Source organism: Perna viridis, chromosome 14, assembly GCF_037379345.1.
Source record: "Perna viridis isolate PV_CMFRI_1.1 ecotype Kerala chromosome 14, ASM3737934v1, whole genome shotgun sequence".
NCBI classification, from domain to species: domain Eukaryota; kingdom Metazoa; phylum Mollusca; class Bivalvia; order Mytilida; family Mytilidae; genus Perna; species Perna viridis.
Window position 1 is genome coordinate 9883366 of NC_142458.1, and position 24934 is coordinate 9908299.

The following is a 24934-nucleotide window of genomic DNA, read 5'->3' on the forward strand; positions in this document are numbered from 1 at the left end:
TCAATTGTAATAACCTTTGTTTTTACCTTTACAGGAAAGGGTCAAGTAATTATGAAAGTTATTTTACATGTTATGTAAAAAAGTCATAATAACATGTTCTTTGAATGAAATATTCAAACTATATGGAGGATAACCTACTTATCGAATACCTTTATTAAATCTGTGAAAATATATTACTATCAGTGTTTTATCGCATGTTCCCAGTGTAATAAATGTCGATAATTCACACTTTGAAATAAATTCGGTAATTTCACTTTCACTTTTTCTCCCGCCAAAACGTCACAAAATTGATATCAATCCGCCAATTACAGAAAATAAAATACATGTTGAAAATATCAATAAATTAAGGGAGAAAATCTATATAATAAATATAATAATCAGTTGGTGTCGTCAATAACCAAAATATGATCAGTCGTGCCACGGACGCATTTAGATGTCACTCATGATCATATTTTGGTTACTCACTCTTATTTATCATATTAGATTTATGTGCTTTAGATACAAGAACGACATGTCATGTGACCTAATATAAATCAGAATGTAAAATAAACAAAATTTACCATTGTGAAATCTTCTTAATCGAACATTTTTTTCTACCGCAAGATCTCCGTTTAAATAATTTTCCTATTCGTATTTAGGTTGAACTCTCGTGCGTTTGTTGCACTCAGCTGTATAATTTGTCTATCGACAAATATATTAAATGTTTCTCCATCATATTGTTTACACTAATATGATATTTATTGAAGTAGTTCTTCAACAAAAACATACCTATTATATTATATTATATATGTGTAACAGATTGAAATGTTATGATATGATCATTCAGGCCACCTCTTATAATAAGACTCAGTGGCATGTTATAAGGAGTTGTTATCAGAGAAACGAATAGAAGAAATGTTGATACCAATGTAATTTTCTCCTGCAGTTGAAAATAAAAAAATAATAAATTGGCTGCAACGTTTGTGTTTTCAATTTGTATTTTAACAGGGTGGGGGTAATTTTACATACAAAAATTCGAAACACAACTGCAGTTTTTTAACAGAGAATATACATGTATATAAACTGCTACAATGTTATGTGTATTCTTTAAACGACTACACAAATATTTAGTATACCATGATTACAGGTTTTTATTATCAGAATGATTTTAAATCATAAAAATAATAAAATCAGTATTTTACTATTGTCAGAATTTAAAGAGGTATGTTGTGAGAACAAAATGTCCTACAAATTAAAACAATTTCGTAAAAAAAAACATTGATTTGTTGTGTCCAAGTTAAATTTAAATGAAACAAATGGTTAGTCGTTAATTATAAAATGTAGACAATAATCTAATGTGCATTATATACGATCCCCAATGTCTTATTACCCTGGCTCCTCAATCTTAAAGGAATTTCCCATTCCATCAAATAATACCAAACCTCCATAGAATCCCCATCATCATAATTTTGCATCATTACATAATATTGTGAATTCAATTATATATCTTTATTTTCCGTTGTTTTTGATTAAATTAAATCTTTTTTATTGCATGTTTCTGCATTCAGGTGTTAACATTGAAGTGTCAGTATATTTTATCATTCGATAATAAGATTGGAATTTACTGAAGAGCATTAATGTATGTTACCATCTTGTTAAAGGAAAATAATAACATATTATTGGTAATGCTTTTCCAGACATAAGTTATATTGTATAACATGTTTGTATATGTCCTTGAGTACGCAATAAATTTTGAGTAAAGATTTCTTACAATTTTGGGTTTTGATATACACATAAAAGTATATTTCCATATTGGCCAACATATGTTTCCAAATGTTCTTAAACATTGCAATAGTTTTCCTTTTCTCGTTTGTCTACCCCGGTAAGCGCCCTCTGCTTTTCTAGAAACATCCGCCGAGTTGCTCATAAAAAAGTCAAATCCGGGGTAGACAAACGAGGGAAGGAAAACTATGTCCCGTTGAATAAATCAGTTCTCATTGTGCTGATGGATACACCATAAAGATCCACGAGTCCAGGATAACGACCATAAAACTTCTGTTGTGATGACTTCAATCTTGTAGCAACATAACCTTGTTCCAGAAGCCTATTTATTAGAGTTCTAGCGCGATACAAAAAGTCTGCGTAGTTTCGGCAAGCTCTGGCATAACGTATGAGTTGTTATATGAACACTCCATATGCAGGAGCCGAAGGGATGTTGCCACAGATGAACAGAAAGTTGAAAATTCTGAATATATTGGTGCATTCTCTCATCACGACGATGCCTTAGCTAGAATAGACCGGTACAGTTTATGATCAGGATGATGCCTAAGCTGGAATAGATTATTACATTTAATTATCACTACGATGTCCTAGCTGCAATAGGTTGGCATATTTTGTCAACACAACAATGCATTTTCCGGGTTAAAAATGTACAATGTATTGTCACGACGACGCCTTTGCTGGAATATACATACATACATATATATATTATCAATACAATGTTTAAGCTGGAATAGATTGGTACATGTTGTCATCACGGGATGTCCAAGCTAGAATATATTTGCCCATTTTATCATCACGATGATGCCATAGCTGCAATACGTAGACACATCATATCATCACGGCAAAGTCGAAGCTGCAGTAGATATGTACACTCTATCATCACGAATATGCCCTATCTAGAATTGATTGGTAAATTTTATCATCGCGAGAATGCCCAAGCTGAAATAGATTGGTACACTTTGTCATTATCACGACGATGCTGGTATAATTTTACCATCAGAACTATGTTCTGGCTGAAAAAGATTATTTTTATTTTATTAATACGACGATGCCCAAGCTGGGATAGAAGGATACACGTTATCATCATGAATATGCCCTAACTGAAATATTTTTTTTCATTCTATCATGATAATGATGTCCTAGTTGGAATTGATTGGTTTGCTCTACATGTATGCCCTTGCTGAAAGCGGTTGGTATATCTTATCACTACAACATCACCGTAGCTGAAATAAATTGGTATATTTTATCATCACAACAACGCAATTCCGAATTTCTTTTTTTTTTTTTAACATTTTCGTTATACCAGATATGTCATTTACAACTGTAGGGTTCGAAAATAAATATAAATTGTGGTAAATCCGTTTTGTGTCTTGTAATGGAGAATTGTTTCATTATTTTAATTATTATCTGTGTTTTCGTTTTGTCGTATGTGTTCCTTGTTGTTTCTTAAGAAGGTAGACCTAGGGCAAGGGAAATAACTCTAGAGATCAATGATATGTTTATATCATATTCAATTTCACCAAAGCCTTTCAAGCTTTCTTTTGAAGCAAAATAAAATCAGCCTGAGTTACTTAGATGCTTACATGAGATCGATGTCAAATGCCGAATACAAACGTTCAAATGATTTGTAAGATTTGTGTCCTTTACCCTAGGTCTTCCTCCTTAGGTGTGAAAAATGATTGCTGCAAAATATACTAATTATTACTAAAATGCATAGGGATTTTACTGGATATTTAGATTTATGAGAAATGAGGAAGTTTCTAAAGGGGATAGTAATGGAGAGAGGAATTAAGTGTTAATAGGAAATACATACACTTCTAGGCACTTGTTAAGAAGACCAATAATGTTGGCTGTAAACTCATGTGCAGAAATGTATCCCGTCGCTTAAAGTCTTGGGTAAAAAACCAATATGACTATATTTAGTAGTTTTGCGGCATATATTATTTTGAAATTAAGAAAAACAGAAAAGGCCCATAACAATGGCTAAATTGTCCAACTTTATAAACGTAATGGTATTTAGTTGGGGTCCATGAAAGACCCAGGCAGTTTGTTATACACCCAAAATTATGATTTGGATATGAGAATTTTTTTTATTGTTTATGAGGAGGTTGGCGGGTGTTTCCAGAAAAGCAGAGGAGGCTTAACCTATCGATGCACCTGGTCCATGCTCCCAGTTTTTGGTGGAGTCCTTGTTTACTTTTGTTACATTGTATTTATTATTTTAGTTACTTTACGTTCTTTGTTTTTCATGTCTGGTCTTTGTCCCTGTACTACATTCTCTTGATTTCCGTTAGAATCGTTGTTCCGTTGATTACTCTGTAAAGAAATTTAACCATTAGGAATATTAAACGTATGTTTTCTAAGAAATGTAAAAAAGAGAAAAAAAAATAATTGTAAAGCACTTAAAACTTAAAAATAACTTCTTTATTTGTTCATACATGATTTAATATATTTGTTACGAAACTTTGAACATTCATCCTGAGCTATCCACTTTTGATACAAAATCAATCCCAGTTTAATTTGACAATCAACAATAGTTGAACTTCCACAAGATAAAGAAATGGTTGGATGAAATTTACTTTGTGCAACCCATATCATAGGATCGTCTCGGTTTCTAAATTGACAGCCCAAGCTTAAATGGTCAAAACCTACTTCGTACGAGGAAATTAGGAGCTACTTTCCTCCGGCATTGTATACAATAATGATTAATTTCCAAAGACCTCTATACACTAGAGGTTTAAACCATGAAGATATCTTCTAAGTCGGCATTATTTTATTTCTTTGTCTGATGAAGTAATATATTGTCTAATTAGATGATTATACTTTGTAAATATTTCCCGCCTACAGGATATGTTTTTGTCTACACTTTTGATAAGATAGGCAAAAGTACACATGTTTTCGAATCTGTTCTGTCTTTTGTCCATAAAGTTTAAATTCAACGCAAGTGCATCGTAGATTTTTACTTGACAACATCATATTTCGGCACCATACGTCACATTAAATACTAAAAAAAAAAACAAAAAAAAAAACACTGTCTACATCCCAACAGAGAAGTAAAACCTGGAGCAGAGCTTTTTTTGTCGGATCATTTGGTTTTTTTTGTCGGTAAAAAGAATTCCATAAAATAATACTCCTCCAACTAATAACCAATAATTTAGAATTACCTACTTTTTTCTCGACACTATCTGCATTCATGGATTTGTTTAATGTATGAGGTTATTATTTATGAAAGTTTGGTTCCAATGCAAAACATCAGAAACACATTCACAAAAAATACTTCTAGCAGGCGAGTTCACACATGAATGGCAAATAAGCAGTTATTTACAACAAATTTATCTTTGTAAAATTGACAAAAACTGCGTAAAACTTGGCTTAGATAAACTGATCCGAATATATTTTTATGGTTGCGGCAGAATCTCTGCTATCTATGATAAAAAAAAACAAATTGACGAATTATAGTCAAAACAAAATTACCGAACAATAATCCGATTAACTATCAAGTCAAGTCCAAATCTGACCAAATTGATATTACACCACCGGAGTAGCTGGAACCACAACGTTCCCGACTTTGTACAGTCAAGTTTAACGAAATGGTGGGTTAAATCTAGGTTTTACATCGCGCAGATTCCCCTTCTATCATTACGGTTTGAATATACCGGTGGTGAGCAAGTAACATATGCATGCTATAGTGTCATAATCGGTAATTCAATGGTCACATCAGCACAAAGAATAATTAACAAAAAGCAGTTATTATTTAAGAACCTGGGTATTTTTCAACCAAGGATTATTATCTGAAAAAAAAAGACTTTTGTAAGAGGCCTTTGAGACGCATTTCCTCAGAAAATATAAATATAACAATGAAACGAGAAGCACTCTTGGATCATATTCTATAACTATTCTGTGATCGATGATACTGTCAACTATAAATTTTAGAAGTTTAGTGCAAATGTGTATCGTATCTGTTACAGTCAGTAAAAAAGTTAACTTCAGGGAACAGAATTTGTATTTCCTTGATTAATATATGCCAATCACCCGATGAACTTCATCTTGTATTTAACTGGAGAATTGACAAGGAGATAAGCATACCTTTGAAATGATAATTGATTTAAATCTTCTTGCCAATATTAAAAAAAAACTCCCTTGGACATCCGTTAGGTAATGGTTACCCAGTCAAAAAAGGAAAGGCCACCTTTATTTCCTGAAGGTAATCATAGTATTTGCTGTCTTATTTGTTAAGATTTTTATATCGAAAATGATTTTAGTAGTCGATGTCGTCAAAGAATGGAAGAAAGAATTAGAAAAAAAACACCTTATCTCTTGGAGTTAGGAGAAATCATTACAATTAAGGCATTTTTAAAAGGTTCGTGTGCAGATTTTAACATGACTATTTTATTCCTTTCAAGAATAATCTTTCTAGATTAACTATTGATTGGGTCGAATGAAAATAAGTTCCTTTCAAAGCTTTTATTCTGATCTGAACTTAATTAATTGCAAACGAAAGCTCTTTAATTAGATTTATTGACAAAATTGTTTTTTTTACAAAGTTTCAGGCAGTTAATCTTACTTCAGTATTCTGTTTTTTGAAACATCGCACAATGTGGAAATATAGAATTAAACTAGCATTACATTGTATTTAAAGTTTCGTTTCTTTTCGAAATAAACGATAAAATTTCATTGAATACATTTAAGATGTTGCAGCATTTTTCCATATTACAAAGCATGTTATTGTATATTGCTTATATCTAAAAGATCTTCTTGATTGTGACTTTTTAAATTTGTTTAAATACATAATATAGCAATGGAGATTTGCAGCGTTATTTCGTACGTAGAAAAAAAAAGTTAAACGAAAACAATAAAGTGATATTGAAAGTACAAAATATTTGATATCTTTTTAAAACACAACACTAGGAATACCAATATTTCGATACGAAATCTTAAAATTCAATTAAAAAAAAAAGAACAATACAACACAATCCCTGCTTAAGTAGAAATTTAGACCAAAATTCTTATTATGACCACTTACAGGGTGTGTCTGTATCCTTATACTCACTTTCATTATAAGATGTAGAATCTATATTCAATATTGCTGTACAGTTACTTACGTGTTCGTCATTGTAAATTAGATATACAACTTGTAATTATAAAGTTTACTTGGAAGGAAATGCCGTTATATCAGACATGAAGAGTAATTAAGAAATAATTGATCCTGCCTTGACTGTGACACTGGTAATTTGTAACTATTCGCTACTGACAACTTTGGTAAACAAGTAGGTATCAGTTATTGCATTATTTACGCAATAACCTTGGTTGACATCCCGTGTTCTCCTCTCTCCCAATTCTATTTATCGATTTACCCATGACGAAATTCTTTAAAGTTTATAGTTTTGGCAGCTCTTTCTTCTTTCTATCACGCTTTAATTGCATTCTATTTGTATCTTGTTCTTTTTATCCTTAAAAAGAGAGTGTACACAACCCCTTAAGTAAACAACTCTGCAAAAATCAGCAAAACGTTTTATTTTGTGACATTCTTATATAAAACTCAAAGCATCTTAGTGATCAAAAGTTTTGTTGATGAAGATACTATATTTTCATTGAAATTATACCCATGAAACATGTAATTAAAATCTCTTGAAATTTATATTTTACAATCTTTTGATTTCCACTAGAATCTCGGTTCCCTTGATCACTCTTTGCCTCTTTATCAAAGTAAAACACGGAATAAAATTTCAACAAATTTCTATGAGCAAAATCAATTTTAGAAAAGATAATAGGTGTCCCCTTAAACCCGGCTACATATTATTTATCTACTTTTCATTAAAACGGTTACCTTAGCCACGTCAAAACGTAAATTATTGTTTACGTCGTTACTTGCGAGGTTTGATAACTTCTTCTTTCAGTTACCAGAAAGTTCTAGCTATTAATATGTTAATATGCTAAAGAAATAAAGAAGCAATCAAATTCTACCTATGAGAAAAAAAACTAAACTATTTTTTCTCATGTATTTTTCTACATAGAAACACCTTTCGGTTTGTCTTTTTTTCTTAAAACTGTTTTATCGAAGTATTTATAAATTGCTCCCAGTTTTTAGTGGAGTCCGAGTAGCTCATATACTTTTGTTACTTTGTACGTATTATTTTGGTTCATTTATGTTCTTTGTTGTCTTTGTCTGTTTTCCATGTCTTGCCTTTGACCCTGGATTGTATCCTTTTGATTTCCTAGAATCATGGTTCCTTTATTACCCTTAAATCCGAAGGACCGTTAATGACATGACTTCTATCTCTTTTCCCAATTGATGTAATATGTTTCTATATTTATCATTTCCCATTGCACTGTATGTTGTAATTCTTCAAATATAGCGTAATAATGCATTATATAAATTTTTATTATTTGTTTATTTACTGTTCCTATACAAAGCGTTATGTAAGTGAAATGAACAGAAAAGTGGGATAATTGGCAATGATGCATTACAAAAACATGCAATGTGTTCAAAAATAGGATTTCAAAAGCATATACCTTATAATAACGTAAAGTACACAGAGTAATTGTGAAGCGAATACGTGTATTTAGTATTGGCACCCCAGACTGCTGATACGATATTTGTTTAAAATCAATTAATTCTCAAAAGCTCATACTGTAAATTCCTTATGTACATTTCGCAACTTTTGACAATATTCGTTTCAGTATTAACCCAAATGCATACCATAAGCAGAATTAGAAATCGAATACAATTCACTAAACCAATTAATCTTTAGCATTTTTATCGTCTAAAACCGTAATAACGATACCCATCAAATGATAGACAAAAGAAACACCACTAAAACCGAAGTCAGTGACAGGAAAAGGTAATAACATTTACAGTGCACTATATCTCCTTACTCTAATGGAGAAAGTAAATGCCATTACCCTTACACGCATAACCATCAGAGTTCGTTATCTAGTTAATTTGTTCTCTGTTACTTGCGACACCAGTAATTTTGTTGCCTAACGCTACTGTCCTCTTCCGTAATCATATTGGTAAGATACCGATAGGTACAAGTCTCTTGAAATATATGGTAAAATGTGACAAATGAAATCCAGCCATCTGACAATATGTTTTGATTTTATGAAATCGTTGAAATTTAAAATGACTTATCTGGGATCTCTACATCACTAAAAAAATCCTCAGTATGTATTGAAATTTACTTTTTTGACAGTGATCCTGGAGCTATCAATTGTAGTGCATTTTGATAAAATTTCCATTCAATTTTACAAAATGATATTGCAGATGTTCGCTTTATGCCTGGATTTTAAGTAAAATGCCAAATTAATGGAATACTTCGTAGCTTGTACCACACACTGCCTGATTATTACTTCACGTATTAATTCAGACATTTTCCGATCTATACAAAAGCCTTGGCAACAATGTTTCCAACAGTAAATGCTTCGTTTTCTATTCAAACATATTTTCAATACTCATCTCAACATTGTAAATATAAAAGGTGTCGCATGGAATCAATAGCTGAAACATGCTATTAAATAATTTATTATATATTCTAAGAAAAAGAAAAGATAAAGCTATGATTTGAATTTTTTGAAGGGCGTTTAATAAGTCAATTTTGCTTGCCTCCTACAGACTAATTCCTGGTCCCAGCATGATACTTTTCTTTTAATATTTTTCTTTAATATCTGTAACAAAAAAAAAGCTCTCCAATTTGTCTGTTTGTCTTACATTATGTCTTTTTATCACTTAATTTTAAGCCAGATTTATCGAAAGTACCAGTTGGTATATCTTGATAACTTTTTTTACGGTACCGTATACATTAATATTCTCTTTTATACGGAACTTTTAAGGGGAAAACTTCACATCCTATGGTATATGGGGAATGAGAAATGGGTAGATTGGGAATTGGAATGAATAAGGGGAATAGTATACGAGAAATATGAATTTTGGATTTGGGATGGTTGGAAAATAACTTAATAGAGCATTTGTCTATTTGAAAATATTTAAAATTTCAAAGAAAATGAAATATAAATGTTGTAGTATTTTTTTTTTAAATTTCATTTGAAAATGTAAACATTACAAAATGCAATGAGGGGTCTTGACATGTCTGTACGGAAAGTTGGAATTCTCTGTGGGGGATTGTTTAAACTGGACGTTTACACCATTCAATGCTGTAATAATACTGAATTACATAGCATATTGAATATAATGTGTGCTCTTGCAAATCACGCTTGTCTTTGTGACTTATTAAGGACAAGTGGACGAAAGACCAATCAAAATGGGGATTACACATCTGAGCTTTTCATCTAGTTCTCCATTACGCACGTAATTAACTGATCTAAACCATTGATAGGAAGTAACAACGTAAATGTGTTGCAAAACCTGCCGATATACATATGCTTGTTTACTTGTACGTGTCCTTTTTTTCTTAGTTCTTGTTCTTTGTGGTGTTTGTCTACTTTCGTTATCAGGTTGTTAACTTTGTAAATATATTCTTTTGATTTCAGTTGAATCTTGGTTTCATTGATTACTTTTTCGTAAGAATAAAACGTTAAGCGTATATAAGTACAGTTCCTGCATCTTTTTCCTGTTGATTAATAATTCTAAAATAGATTTAGATCGCACTTGATCGTGGAAATATTGGAGTATCAATTTGTTTCCTTCGAGGGTTCTCTGCAGCGAGTCAATTACTCTCCTCTGACGTTTGAAATTATTTGAGAATGAGCTGAGATTAGACAATTTTACATCCAATTAAAATGAACAGCTGAGACAGTTGGATATAATTCATGAACAAAAAACTTGCTTTGCTCTACACTTCAGATTGCTTGGCATACTTCATTTTTGGCAGATTTGTTATAAACATTTTTAGTTCACCTAGCCGTAGGCCATGTAAGCTATTGCCATCCCTTGGCGTCCGTCGTCGGTGTCGTCGTCGTTAATAATCTTCTCTGAAACTACTGAAAAAATTTGCATGAAACTTATAATGACTGTTTCTTAGAGTATCATGCACATAAAGACTGTTTGGATTTTTGATCGCTTAAAAACATGGCCGCCGTTACTAAGAATAAAACATTGGGGTCAGACAACAGATTTTTGCATATATCTCCAAAACCGTTAAATTTAGGCAAATTCTAACAGGAAAAAAGTATTCAGCATGATGAGATCTATATGTGGTCAAATTTTGGTAAAAATCTGTTGACCCATGTTGGACTTATTGCGCTTTTGTCTTTTTTTTTTTGCTGATTTTGATGTTATTACCTTAAAAAATCTTCTTCTCAGAAACTACCATACATAATTCAATGAACGTTGTAATTTTTGTTTGTCAGGGTATTCTTAACAAAATGACCGTTTGGATTTTTGATCGGTTAACAACATAGTCGCCGTTGCTAAAAGTAGAGCATGGGGTAGTACAGTAGTTGTTTGCATATATCTCCAAAACCATTAGGTTTTGCCAATATCTTTCAATTGCTGAAATATCCTTTTTATAAGGCCTAGAAAAGTCTCCAAGGGATCAAAGTTGTCAGACGACTTCATATAAGAGTTGTTGCCCTTGAAATGCAAAACATTACGTCTTCTGCAGTAATCAGTCGATATATTGAAAACTATAATAGATAGAATGAAACTTTCGATTGATGAAATGATCCTCATGATAAGTCTTACCAAAGTCTTCATGGAGTCAAAATTGTCAAACAACTTTTTACTAGAGTTATTGTTCTTGAAAGGCAGAAATGTAACCAGGTGTGCGATTCAGGATCCTTGGAGCTTCTTGGTTATTGATTATTTCGCTTTTATTTCTGTTATTTCTGCAAAGTGTTTTGCGGATTTAATTTTAATGTTATAATGTCCTTAAAGAGGTAGACCTAGGGTACGGGAAATAACTGTTTAAATCAGTGATATGTTTGTATCATATTCAATTTCACCAAAGACTTTCAAGCTTTCCTTTGAAACAGAATGAAATCAGTCCGATGTACTTTGATGATTACATAAGATTAATGTAAAGGGTGAATACAAACGTTACAATGATTTGTGACAGTTGTGTCCTTTACCCTAAGTCTACCTCCTTAACTTCTTTGAAGGCGTTTTAAAAAGAGATAAGAACAAACATCTGTATATAAACATTATCTTTGTTCAACTGCATTTATTTAAAAACAAACTGTGAGAAATCAAGAAATTAGGAATCAAGACTTCGAATCTTCCTATTAAAATATGTAGACAAGATGAAGGAGAACGAACTTTAGCTCATTTTGCATTGTGTGGAAATTATAACTCTTACAAATCGAATGAAACGGTAATAATCATGGTCGTCTTTTTCACAACGAAATTCTTATCATCAAAGTCAGAGTTATGGCGTTTAATAAAAAAGATGTTGAATATAAACTCTGTCTATTGATAGAAATCTGTTTCCGCAAGGTTTCATTGTTGGTGTTGTTTTTGTTTTTGTTCTTGTTTACATCTGTATGTGATAAAAGCCGAAATGTTGACCATGCGTGACGGCGTTTCCATGTACACAAATAAAGATTAAAATGTTGAAAAATAACTAATTATTGTTAGTACACGTGTACAGATCGATGTAAGTGTCAGTCTTTGTAAGAATCAGGCAGTAGGTGAAACATGGTATGAAAACAAATCATTTTGATAATTGTAATTTGACAATTTGCACCATCGGAATCATGGAAAATGGACATGATGCTTCATATCATGTGGACCATAGAAGTACGATTTCATTGAAATGCACTGAAAATGAACATTTCAAGACCAGATAACTCTGTCAAAAACCTCATTTGTCTAACATTCTATGAAAAAATTTCTGAGTAAAGCCAGTAATGCAGAGATCAAATAATGGTCTTTTCAAAAAGAGAAAGCATCATTAAGTGATATTTAATCGTCAGATCCGTGCATGTTTCTGATTGTTTCCATTTTACAGATTCTTTCAAACACTTCGCTTAATATTTGGAACTACTAGATTCGAACCCCCAGCGCATACAAGTTGGGGAAAAAGTTTTGCCTGATCATAATATTTATGATAATTGATTTATAAAATACAAAAATACCAATCAAATATATCGCAAAAAAATCTAGTAAAATCTAATTCGTAGCATTAGAATGAAATATAAAAGAAGAACTTAATCCCAAATTAAAGTGTGTACAAGGAGAACTCAATCCAAAACTATCGGAGGCCAAATTCATCACCTAGGATTTTACCATGTGCAATACAAATATTTGGTTTTAAATGCTGCTGATAATGGGCTAGTTCATAAAACATGTGTACAACATACTGAACTTTGACACAAGTTATATAGAATACCTATAAACGGGTCTTTTAATCATGGTCTCACTCGCAATCAGGATATTGCCCTTTTTGATTTTTTGTTACTGTTTACGAGTAAAATTCAGGAGTGATAGAAAATCCTATATGTTATATAAACTTTTCATTGAAGTAGTGTCTTAGTAATGCTAAAATTTATTATTGGCAAAAGAATGACCCATAATTATGTTATTTGATATATGCGAAACACATAAAATTTCACGTATACTGAAATGAGTATGAGTTTCCGTAGAGAGTTTTCTCAATCGTTGCAATTTTGTTTTTTTTCGCATTTTTTGCCAAATTCCATCCATTATTCCATACCTAGCAAGTGTTTCTGTTTTGGTGGTATTTACACTTACAAACTATATATTTACATGTATATATGCTTATTGTTTTGTTTTGTTTTGTTTGTCTGTTTTGTTTGTTTAATTGTATTTTTATGTATTTATTTTCTTGTTGTTCGAGTATTTTTTTTTCAATCAAAGTTCATGTTTTCGGGAAGGTGTTTCTAAAGGAGGAATCTATTACATTTTTAAAAAGTGTCGAGAAAGTTACATTTACCAGGATGCACTTATCTAATGGCTGAAATTGTTCTAGTTACTCAACAAACAACTTTCCTTTCAAAGATATAAGCATTTAATCGTTTTTTCTCGGTGCAATAATTCCGTACTTTGTGGGGAAAAAAATCATAATTAAAAGTTTAATTCAAAACTTAAAATTGTGAAATGCTACGTCCTGTCAGATCAAATTCTATTTAATTAAGCACTCAAAAGTGGTATTTGGAATTCACAATATTGGCAGTTCAGGTTTTAATTTGAAAACATATGAGAAATACGTAGCTATTGCCTTTTAAGACTTATATACTTTTTAAGAAGTATTTTTATTTGTACTTTTCTGTGAACATATTTCAATAATGAACACATTCGCAATTTCCAGATGCACCGATGATAGCAATGATTAAGAGTAATCAAGGGAACCAAGGTTATAGCGGTAATCAAAAGAATGCAATCCAGGGACAAAGACCAGACACGGAAAACAGACACACACAACAAAAGAACATAAAGTAATTAAATCATACATACAAAGTAACAAAAGCAAATGAGCAACTCGGACTCTACTAAAAACTGGGAGCACGGATCAGGTGCACCGGTAGGGTAAGCGTCCTCTGCTTTTCTAGAAACACCCGCCGAGTTGCTCATAAAAAGTCAAGTCCGGGGTAGACAAACGAGAAAAGGAAAACTATGACCCGTTGAATAAATCATTTTTCATGGTGCTGATGGATACAAAATAACGATCCACGAGTTCATGATGACGACCATAAAGCTTCTGTAGTGATGACTTCAATCTTGTAGCAACATAACCCTGTTCCAGAAGCCTATTTGTTAGAGTTCTATACAAAACGTCTGCGTAGTTTCGGCAAGCTCTGGCATAACGTATGATTTGTGATATGAACACTCCATACGCAGGAGCCGAAGGGATGTTGCCACAGATGACAGGAAAGTTGACAATTCTGAATGAAAAGTCATCACGTTTGTCGTAAATTATAAATGATGAACACATAGACATATTTAGATAATTACAGTCTACGAACTTCACATAAAAAACACATTGCATATGGGTTAATATAAGAACCGTTTACAGGTGCAACTGCGAAAATCAGTGCACCAAAATATATATACACACTCTCTAGTGTAAATTAAAAGTCGAAATTAAAGCAAGAAAAGCAGTTGTTTTTATTAATGCAGTCATATCATTGTAATAACAAAATAATGGTATGTTTGTAACGTCACAAAAGTATCACTGACAGTGTGGAAACACATATTTGATGTATATTTGTACTCTTTTAGAATAAACAAGTTTTAAAAAAGTTGACATAAATTGCTCCATGCTTATAGAACTGGGGGGATAATGTTCAAAACAAGATTTTTGATATACTTACTGAATCAGAATGCCTTGCCTCTTGCATTTTTTTTTTGGATTTGCTTGACGTCATAAACTGTTTACATTGATTTTATTTATTAATATTAAAGAGAAAGGTTTGCATGTTTTTATTTACCTTTGGTGATCACATAGGTTCGATTAAAATTTGTAATTACTAATAATCTCTTTTTTCCGCAATGCACACGGCATATGGAAGACAGAATAACAATTTAACATGTTTCTTAGTTGATTGACATGCCTACTTGAGGGTTTGTGCATATGTGACCGAGTACATTACATATCTGGCTCAGCTTGTGAAACGGGTACTAACGGTCTGATTCATTGACTGAACGTTCACGTCCTGATGTACAAGAATTATCTGCCATTGGACGTAACACCATAATCAATAAATCAGGCTATACCTTATGAACAATCTTGTAGTTTCTTATGCAGTTTATTTTTTTACAGATTTTACACAGCAGTAATCTTGAATATATGGAAAAATGACAAATTTGTTTTAAATTATTATTTCCTTATCTGCTATTCGAAATAAAGATTCACGTTTTTTTCGATTATGTAAAGAAAAAGACGCCGTCCGATTTATTTTCAAGAACAACAATTTTGACAGTTTTTCTCCGACATTCATTCTTTTTTTACCTTTATCAAATTAAGAATATTTTCATTGTATAGTTATGTTTAAGAAATTTAATCACAATCTTCATTTAAGAAGTTATAATTAAATATTATAGACGACAAAGCATAAGCGAGCATCAAGAAATAGTAACAAGTACTAAGTAAAAAAGATTGCTGACGCAGTAAATTTGGTTCTTTTAACTCATAAGTTTCCACATTTCATTCAAGAAAATTAGCGCATGGTTTCGATACAGTTTTTCCGAACGCCACTCAGTTATCAGTATTTGGCCAATCGGAAACAGAATTATGATCAATTGGCTTGCGTTTCCATAGAAGAGCATCCTTAAGGTCAAAGGGTAAAAAGCGAAACTATACCGACTGCGTGGTAAAAGAAGGAATGCCAAACGAATACATGAGTTAGATTTGAGTTAGATCTTAATCTAAAAAAATATAATTAGGAAATTATTTTCCGTACATTACAGAATCGAAAACAAAAACACTTTGCCATTATCAAATAACCTAAGTTAATCATAATAAACATGTTTTCCAGCAAAGATAATTTAAATAGATGGCGCTGTCATGAAACTACATTATTTCAGATATCGTGCGATGTAAAGTAAATTTCCTTGTTAAATCGAGTTCATTGCCTAGCGTGCACCTTTATCAATATTTCGCTATCTTATTAATGAAACGGACTCCAGAATACAAACAATGTAATTTCGGGGTTGATTGAAATGGCTAAATGGTCAATGTTTGTAATTAAACTATTATTGATACACAATTTGTAAGAAAAGACGAAAGGTTCGTCTCGAGTGGAAGAAGCATCAGACAAGTATGTTCTGTCTTAAAATAATTGTAATATTGCAAAATTATTGTTTGAAATACAGCAGACGTGGTTTTTTAGAAGCACTTCATCGAGTGTTTCTAAAAATGTAGAGGACACGAGGATACTTACTCTACCGGTGCACCTAGTCCAGGAAACCCAGTATTTTTTGTTTTGGGTACTCATTTGGTTTTGTTTTTGTTTGCATATTATACTCGGAAAAAATTCTGTCTAAACCTGGATATTCTTCATTTCAATGTAATTGCATTTTAAGTAACTATTTTTATAAGAATCATGGAAAATCTGAAAAATGTGATACACCCCAAAAAGGCTACATATTTTTTTTTTTTTGTAATTAAGTTGTTTTATGGGTCTATACTATGAAATGTGTAATTATTCATTTAAATCTGCCTGCTCGTAGGAGATAATCGACATTGAAAATACAGATGCTATGAGCGCCATTTGCAGAGTTATCTCCCTTACTTTTGAAATCTACAGTGCATTTTATATAATTTTCATCTCCTAAGAACACGGGTTATATGAAAAACCACATGTTTATTTCTATTTACTATGACTTTTCATACAAAATATCAAAAATAAAAATATGTAGGCTTTTTACCCATGAATCACATTTTGCATGATCCTAAGCGCTACTTAAATATTTAAATGAACATGTTGGGGCAGTTTTTACCGTATTGGTAAATCAAATTACCTTTTAAGTTTATTAAGTATATAGCGATATATAAAGTAAGGGGAAATGTTTAGATAAAGACTCCTTAAATTAAACCCGACCGACCTATTCAACAACACGAAAAAAAAATTACACCGAACAGCAAAGGCCAGTTTGATTTAGATGTAGGTATTTAAAAGCACATTTAACAATCCAACTATATAAGGAAACTCAGAAACTATCCTGAATAGCGATTTAATGTAGTTTTGACGGAATAATAATCAAATTAAGACTATGAAGGAATTTGACGCGATGGTTTCCGCCTGTCATAGATTTATTCCACTTGTTCCTCCTGACAGGTTGTAAATTGATTTAGTTCCACATCCCACACGGTCTGTGGTCTACAAACATTCATGAGAAACAGGCAAGTAAAGAATAAACGGGTATTATCGAAAACTACAGCTTGTATGTGTATGAGGCTTAGGAAGTAATTATCCTTTCCAGAGCTTATCAGTGGCCAGTACCAAAAGCAAATATCATAAGGGCAACGCACGCCTGTTCTTGGTATCTGAGCAATCTGATGATAAATTGAAACATGTGTCACATTTGTAATCATTCCTCCGCTTGAATAATTCCAAGTATGTTTAAGATAGACTTAATTTTGGTTGTGTTTATTATTTCTTTTTCTTTGCCTTGTTCTTACATTGACAACCGACTACAATTCTTAAAAAATGAGATACATAGATCATTGTGAAGTTCATAGACATTTAAATACATTCACAATCTAAAAGTGAATTGCCTCAAGTAAAATAATGAAGAAATAATACTCAAAAATGAAAAAAAAAATGTCTAATAGCCAAAATCTTAATGTAAATGTAGAATCCAAGATAGATTGTAAATGTATAAGCCAAGTTTGTCTTTTTTTCAATTTGTATTTTTTACTTGTTACAATTTCTATCAATACTTAAAGCCCATGAAAACCAAAGCTTAAGCGATTACAAAGAATGGGAATCATAACGTGGAGACATAATTTATTTAAAAAAAAATACATCTTAAGTAAACCGCAAATAGAACTGCATTTAATTAAAAGCTGACACAAAAACCAAGAACATCAAATAGCTTTTATCTGGAATCGCCTGTCTAGTTATTATGTTGCATCCGGTTGTCTAGAAATTGAAAAAAGATTTGATTTGAGCAAAATTGTTCATTGAACGCAATACAATAATTTACTACTATGACTTATGGTTCATAGTGACATAATCCAGGAAATAACTCATTCCTTATTAAAATGGATTAAGTGTAACCTGTAAATATGAAGTAAAATACCCGTAAAGACATAAAAAATGGAAATCTCGATATATTGTACATCATCAGCAACATTAGAAACAGATATTTAGGCAGATCTAATCGATACTTATTCCGAATTGAGGTCGACCTAGGCCCGAGTTTCCACTGGACCGTATGTCCGTAGACCGAGTTGACCACATTTTTTTTTTAATTTTGCGTAGTGTATATTACACATATTACCTCCTGTCGATCTTATCCGTAATGAAAGTAGGAGTGTAAGCGCACTTTTTAACTTTTTAGCAACAGTTTTTGTCGTAATTAACCATATCTTGACCATTTTGGTTGTTTAAAACTTTCCGGTTTTTGCCTTGTTGTTTCCACTGATATTGCCGATTGTTATGTTCCTTTTGATTATGGCCTAGAAATTTCTAAACAATAACTGTTTGAAAGAGTAATCAAGGGAACCAAGGTTATAGCGGTAATCAAAAGAATGTAATCCAGGGACAAAGATCAGACATGGAAAACAGACACAACAAAAACATAAAGTAACTAAAGTCATACATACAAAGTAACAAAAGAAATGAGCAACTCGGACTCCACTAAAAACTGGCGGCATGGACCAGGTGCACTGGAAACTCTTTATTTATTAGAAAGAATATCAAAACAACACTTTTTATTTATATATTGTATTTTTGTTTCGTTTCTGTTGTACTGAGTACACAATGGTTTAAGGGCATGTGATACTCAGTATAAAAAAAATCCATACTTTTTTATTTACTAAACACGTTTGTAACTTTACACTTCGTCCAATATTGAATATCAACCTGCTAATGAATTGTCAAAACTATAAGAAAATGTTTGAAACGTATCATGTAGCTGTCTTTGCAACAATCATGCAAAATCTGAAAAATGTGATACACCCCCAAAAAGGCTACATTTTTTTATTTTTGTAATTAATTTGTTTTATGGGTCTATACTATGAAATATGTAATTATTCATTCAAATATGCCTGCTCGTAGGAGATAATTGACATTGAAAATACAGTAGATTCTATTGTATTTGCGCGTCATTTACAGAGTTATCTCCCTTAATTTTGAAATCTACAGTGCATTTTATTTAATATTTATCTCCTAAAAGCACTGGTTATATGAAAAACCGCATGTTTATTTCTGTTTACTATGACATTTTAAACAAAATATAAAATATGAAAACATGTAGACTTTTTACCCATAAATCACATTTTGCATGATCCTTAGCTGGAGTGCAACTTTAAGATTATTTACCAGCGTCACATAAAATAACTAAATTGTAACGTCACTTCGAACATTCCAATGGCATCAAATTCAAATCAAATGATTTATTTTTTTGGAATAAAATACAGCGTTATTATCAGTATTATGGGGAATATATATAACGCAGAATAAAGCTGCTTCGAAAATATACTGCATAGAAAATTGCACATTATCTCCCATTGTTGAAATTCAAACGGCTACGAAAATGTATTGATCGATTTATTCATAAAATTGAATTCATTTAATTATAGCGTTGGTGTCATTTTTTTTATTGTTTTGCTTGTAGTTTTTTGTTATAATTTTTGTTTTTTTTTGTTTTTTGTCTTTGTTGTTTTTATCTCATCAATACCAAAAGGTCATTAATGATAAAATTTTAACTTATAAATCTCTCATAACACTAATTCACTTATTGAAAACATAATCGTATAAAAAGAAGGTCGATAAGGTTTTCTGGTTTGAATTGTTGTTTAACTATGTCTGGAAGAATACTTTGCCGTGATAATATCCTTGTCATAGATTATCCACCTTGTTTCTACTAGCATATTGTAAATTAATTAAGGGGTATAAAATGTGTTTCGCCTACTTAAGTATTCCAAAAGAACGACCTTGCATAGCACGATGTGGGTCAGTCGACTTAAGATTGTTATTTAAATGAGGTCTAATATACACCATCATCCGTAATTTTTTTTGGTAGTGGAGCCTGAAATACACTTAAATTCTGGGGATTTTGTTTCTGTCCAACCCGTGAAACCTTCAATGTAAGTCTTCCTGTTGTTATATAAGTCAAATCCAACTGATGGTAGGTTAAAGACATTTTGCAATTTAAGATGTTAGTATGGATAGTATATCACTCAATCAAATCATATGATTTGTATGACGACGATATAGTTTTAAAGGAAATTAATTATAGATATATTTATATTCGCAACGAAAAAAACCTAATGCTTTTTTAAATTCTAAGATATGGTATGTCACACAATTCACCGCATTTTATGAATCGAGCACGACTGCACTATTACAAATACACGCAATGAAATGTACAGAGTTTGTTTTTAGAGTTACAATAAAGCACTCCCCTATTTCAGCCCACTTCAAGTCTTACTTAAATTACTTATAACTTAGATGTACTATATTGATGGTCAAAATAATACTTTCATATTTTATTGTTTTTCATGTTTTTCAACTTTGTATTAAAAATTTTTCTACTTACGTTGTAAAACAATGCCTACGAAAAGGCTGCTAGACCATTGCCATTTGTTTCACTCACATGAAATAAGGTTTTAATCAACAAAAAGACGCATTGAAACTGTTGTCATAGAATTTTTCACAGGTTTTCCCTTCTTCATGCATAAGTTTCAGGGCACACCGTAAATATTCATGCAAAATAGAAATTAAAAATTTCTTTATTTTATGTTTATAGTGTATAATATAGTATAATACAGTATAGCATATTATAGTGTAGTGTAGTGAAGTGTAGTGTAGTGTAGTGTAGTACAGTATATTTTAGTATAACATTGTATGAAATAAATAAAATTCTGTGCAAAAATGAAACACCAAAAATCAATTTCGATTATAATCAAATTTAATACTACAAAAATCAGGATTCAATGGAAACCATTCAAGTTTCATTCTAATTAACAAACTTTAGTCAAATCGTTTTAAGTAATAGTTATTTACTTAAAAGAATATTTTCTTTATATAAAATATATAATTAAACTTGTTTTATATTTCAGGACAATTTTACAAGTGAAAAACTATGCGGCAACAGTTCACAAGCAGGATGCATAGATGATTCAAACTTTTCTTTTTATAATGGAAATTTCTCTCTACGAATGAATAACTTAAATCCAGAACCTGTTACGGGAAAGATATTTTTTACTTACATCACACCAATAATCCTCGTAATTGGTATCATTGGAAATACACTTTCGCTAATGGTATTTCTAACAAAAAACATGCGCAGGTTGTCGGCTAGTCTATATCTTGCCGCAATATCATCCGCTGATTTAATGGCTTTACTGTTTTATGTTCTGATCGAATGGATAAAACGATGGCCTGGGTCATCCGGTATAGTGCATGTCCCATTCCTAGAAAAAGATGGCATGTGTCACGTGATTTTGTTTCTAACATACAACTTCCGTTTTCTGTCATCTTGGTTGATAGTGTGCTTCACTGTAGAGCGTTACATTGGAGTGTGTCATCCTTTGAAAAGACGTAGGAATATAAGTGACATGAGTTCATCGAGGAAGCTGATTTCTGTGATTGTTATCATTTCCGTTTGTATATCTCTGTTCCGACCATGGTTAAACAAAGAACACCATGTTGGGCCTAAGGCAGCGCCTTGGTGTGTACGACGGGCAGAGTATCAAACTATTTCATTCGTCTTTGACTGTATCTTCTGTGTTTCTATAACATTCGTACCGTTTCTGATCATTACCTGTATGAACTTCATGATTATTCGTAAGCTTATACTTCGAAACAAGCATCATCGAAAAAACAGGATAATATCCGAGGACAGCATTATCCGTCTTGAATTTACGTTGATCCTTATTGCAGTTTCGTTATGTTTTGTTGCATTTAACATGCCATACTCCATTGTTTGGCTGATACACTTTATAAACACTTCCGTAACAGGAAGCTCTGGACAAATGGTTGTGGGTGGACTTGTTTCAGAATACCAAAACGCCTTTATGATTACAAAAACTATTTATTTTATGAATTTCTCTGTTAATTTTTTCTTGTACAGTATTACGGGTGCATATTTCAGAAGAGAGTTGCGGTTGTTATTTTTATGTCACAGTAAAAATTCAAAATCGTATTATGGCTGTTCTGTACGTACAACAAGTTCTATTGTTTCGAAATCCGCTAGTGAAATGAAGGCTAATTATGTTTAAGATGTCTTTAATTTGAACGACGCAATCATACTTTTTTTGGCCACATTCATTTTAGTGCACCAGCTATTGTATGATCAGTATACAAATTTTACACTGAAAAAAAAAATCATAATATAATGTCAATCTTAGGCATTCTATTATTAATGACTTCAGTCTTTGAATCATACAAGTGCGAGAGATAGAGATACCCTTTTGGGCTGCATAATTTGCTAAGTTTAGAAGTTCACTTTATGACGAGCGTGGAAAATGATAAAGGTGACAAATGAATAGGAATGACGGAAAATTAACATTACGAAAGGTTTGTTGTAAGGATATATTTCATACTGGTTGTTGTCCCTACATCCTTGGTATTCAGTTGTAAACTTTTGGACTATAATCTTTCGTCAATAGTTCAATTTTTATTTGGTATAACTGAGATTTATATACAAATGTGGTTTAGTGACAATTATGAGTATAACCCTGCTTAACCATACCATTAAGTTATTATTTTTTTTCAAAATTTTACTTTCACCCAAAAACTTTTCCATTATAGTAGTTTCCATTATATCTAAGTTATCTGTGACCTTTATTTGTTGTTTATTGATTTGCATGTTCAAACTTTAAGCTTTCGTGCTGCTTATGCGAGAGGTGTAGTAATTAATAATTATATACAAATATATTCCCATAAATCTGTTCTTGTACAAGTTTAAAAAAAAAACATAAAAAAAAAAAAAAAAAAAAAATAAAATAAAATAAAATAAAATAAAATAAAAAAATGCTTAGGTAGTACATACAATGTAATTGTTTCTTGTTTATTATTCATGTTGTAATGCTTCAATGCCATGTTTTCTCTCGCATTTCATGTTGTAACGTTTGAATGCCATGTTTTCTCTAGCATTCCATGTTGTGCAATACAGTAACTATTTACGTATAAACATAAATTGTTGGTAGCTGAAATCACTATTGGATTTCAGTGGTGGATTCAGAATTTCCGAAAAGGGGAGGGTGTCAATTAGCCTAAAATGAGACTAGAGATTTCTTGCTTCTTTCTCTTCTTCAATATGATAAACAAGCCTTTACGATAATGAGAGGGCGGCCTTGAGTCTGACTATTGTTTTAAAATTACAAAGTACATTGAAAAAGTAGAATAATTTGTTCATATTACTTCTTAATATATCAATTATCGTCTTGATTAGCACAATTGTACCAAAATCGTGGTATGTTAGCTTTTGACAATCTTTAAACAGCTGTATAGTATTAGCCATTTCTATCTAGTTATATGTTATTTAGAGTTTAGTAGTATTTCTAATAAATGTAATATATATTTTGAAGTATCTGCTATTTTTCTAAGTGTAGTATGATGTTGGTTTGTTTTCGTATTTTCAGTTAAAGCTTTTAAACAGTGTTAGTGTAGACAAAGGTTGTACCTGATTCCATTGAAAACTACCAATGAACAATTGCTAAGTCTTGGACGTGAAACTTAGTAATAATCTGATTGATTAAAGGTTTAAAGGTGCTATATAAACCATACATAAAAAAAAACACAGACGCTACGTTTGAGATGTATGAAATATTCTCTTTACAATTTGGTTATTTTAATTGTGTAAGAAATAGTTTTGCATTGTACATGGAATGACTCAAGACACTGGACAAAGGTTAACTCTATATCTACATAAAGAATAATGGTACCAACGTTGGTTAGCAAACTGAATCAAACAGTCTCAGGTTAGCGTTCTCACCTTGAATACGGGGATATCGTGGGTTCAATTGCGTTTCCGCCAGTCACGCGGTATTTGAGGGGATAGAGTGAAACTTGTCTGCTTGGAGAATAATACATTTTGTCCGAGAATGATGGCCTGCCTTCTTGCGATCTGTTTGACAATTACAAAGCAATTACAAAGTCAGTTTTTCTTGTCCTACGATGCTTGAAATAGCTCCATAATGATGACATAAATAAGCAATCAATGAACCGAAACCCAAGCTATGACCTTCGAATGTCTAATACATGCATATAAAATGATTGTTTTAATGTTGCTTCTTTTTTTCTCATGTTTGTTTGGGTTTGATAGTTTGTTTGATTTTTTTACCTTTAATTCAAATGATTCCGAATGGTTCCCTGAAAATTCTTAAGATATCAATAATATGTTTGGTTACTGCCGAGAAAATTAAACTTATTCAAGAAATTAAACTATTTCATATCAAAATTATAAATTGCTTTTAGAGGTCTCTCTACATAAAACGCATTGAATGCTTTACTAAAATATTTCATTTTAAGTTATTATAAAATGTGCATATGTTAAATGGACTAATGTAAACAAGGAAGGTTAATTCTGGTAATGATACACAAAATGATAGTGAAACTAAGTGTTAATTCAGTTTAAAATTTC

At 31.6% G+C, this 24934-nt stretch overlaps 1 protein-coding gene across 2 annotated transcripts in view; it reads left to right on the top strand.

Annotated features, from left to right (window-relative positions):
- Positions 1–23881, top strand: part of LOC148598158 (neurotensin receptor type 1-like) — a 45153-nt gene extending 21272 nt beyond the window's left edge. For both annotated transcript variants that reach the window (XM_088561128.1, XM_088561129.1), the window contains exon 2: positions 21408–23881. In XM_088561128.1, coding sequence (XP_088417254.1) covers positions 21408–22568 — 1161 coding nt within the window. In that variant the 3' untranslated portion in view covers positions 22569–23881. The remainder of the gene's footprint in view (positions 1–21407) is intronic.
- Positions 23882–24934: the final 1053 nt, after the last annotated feature.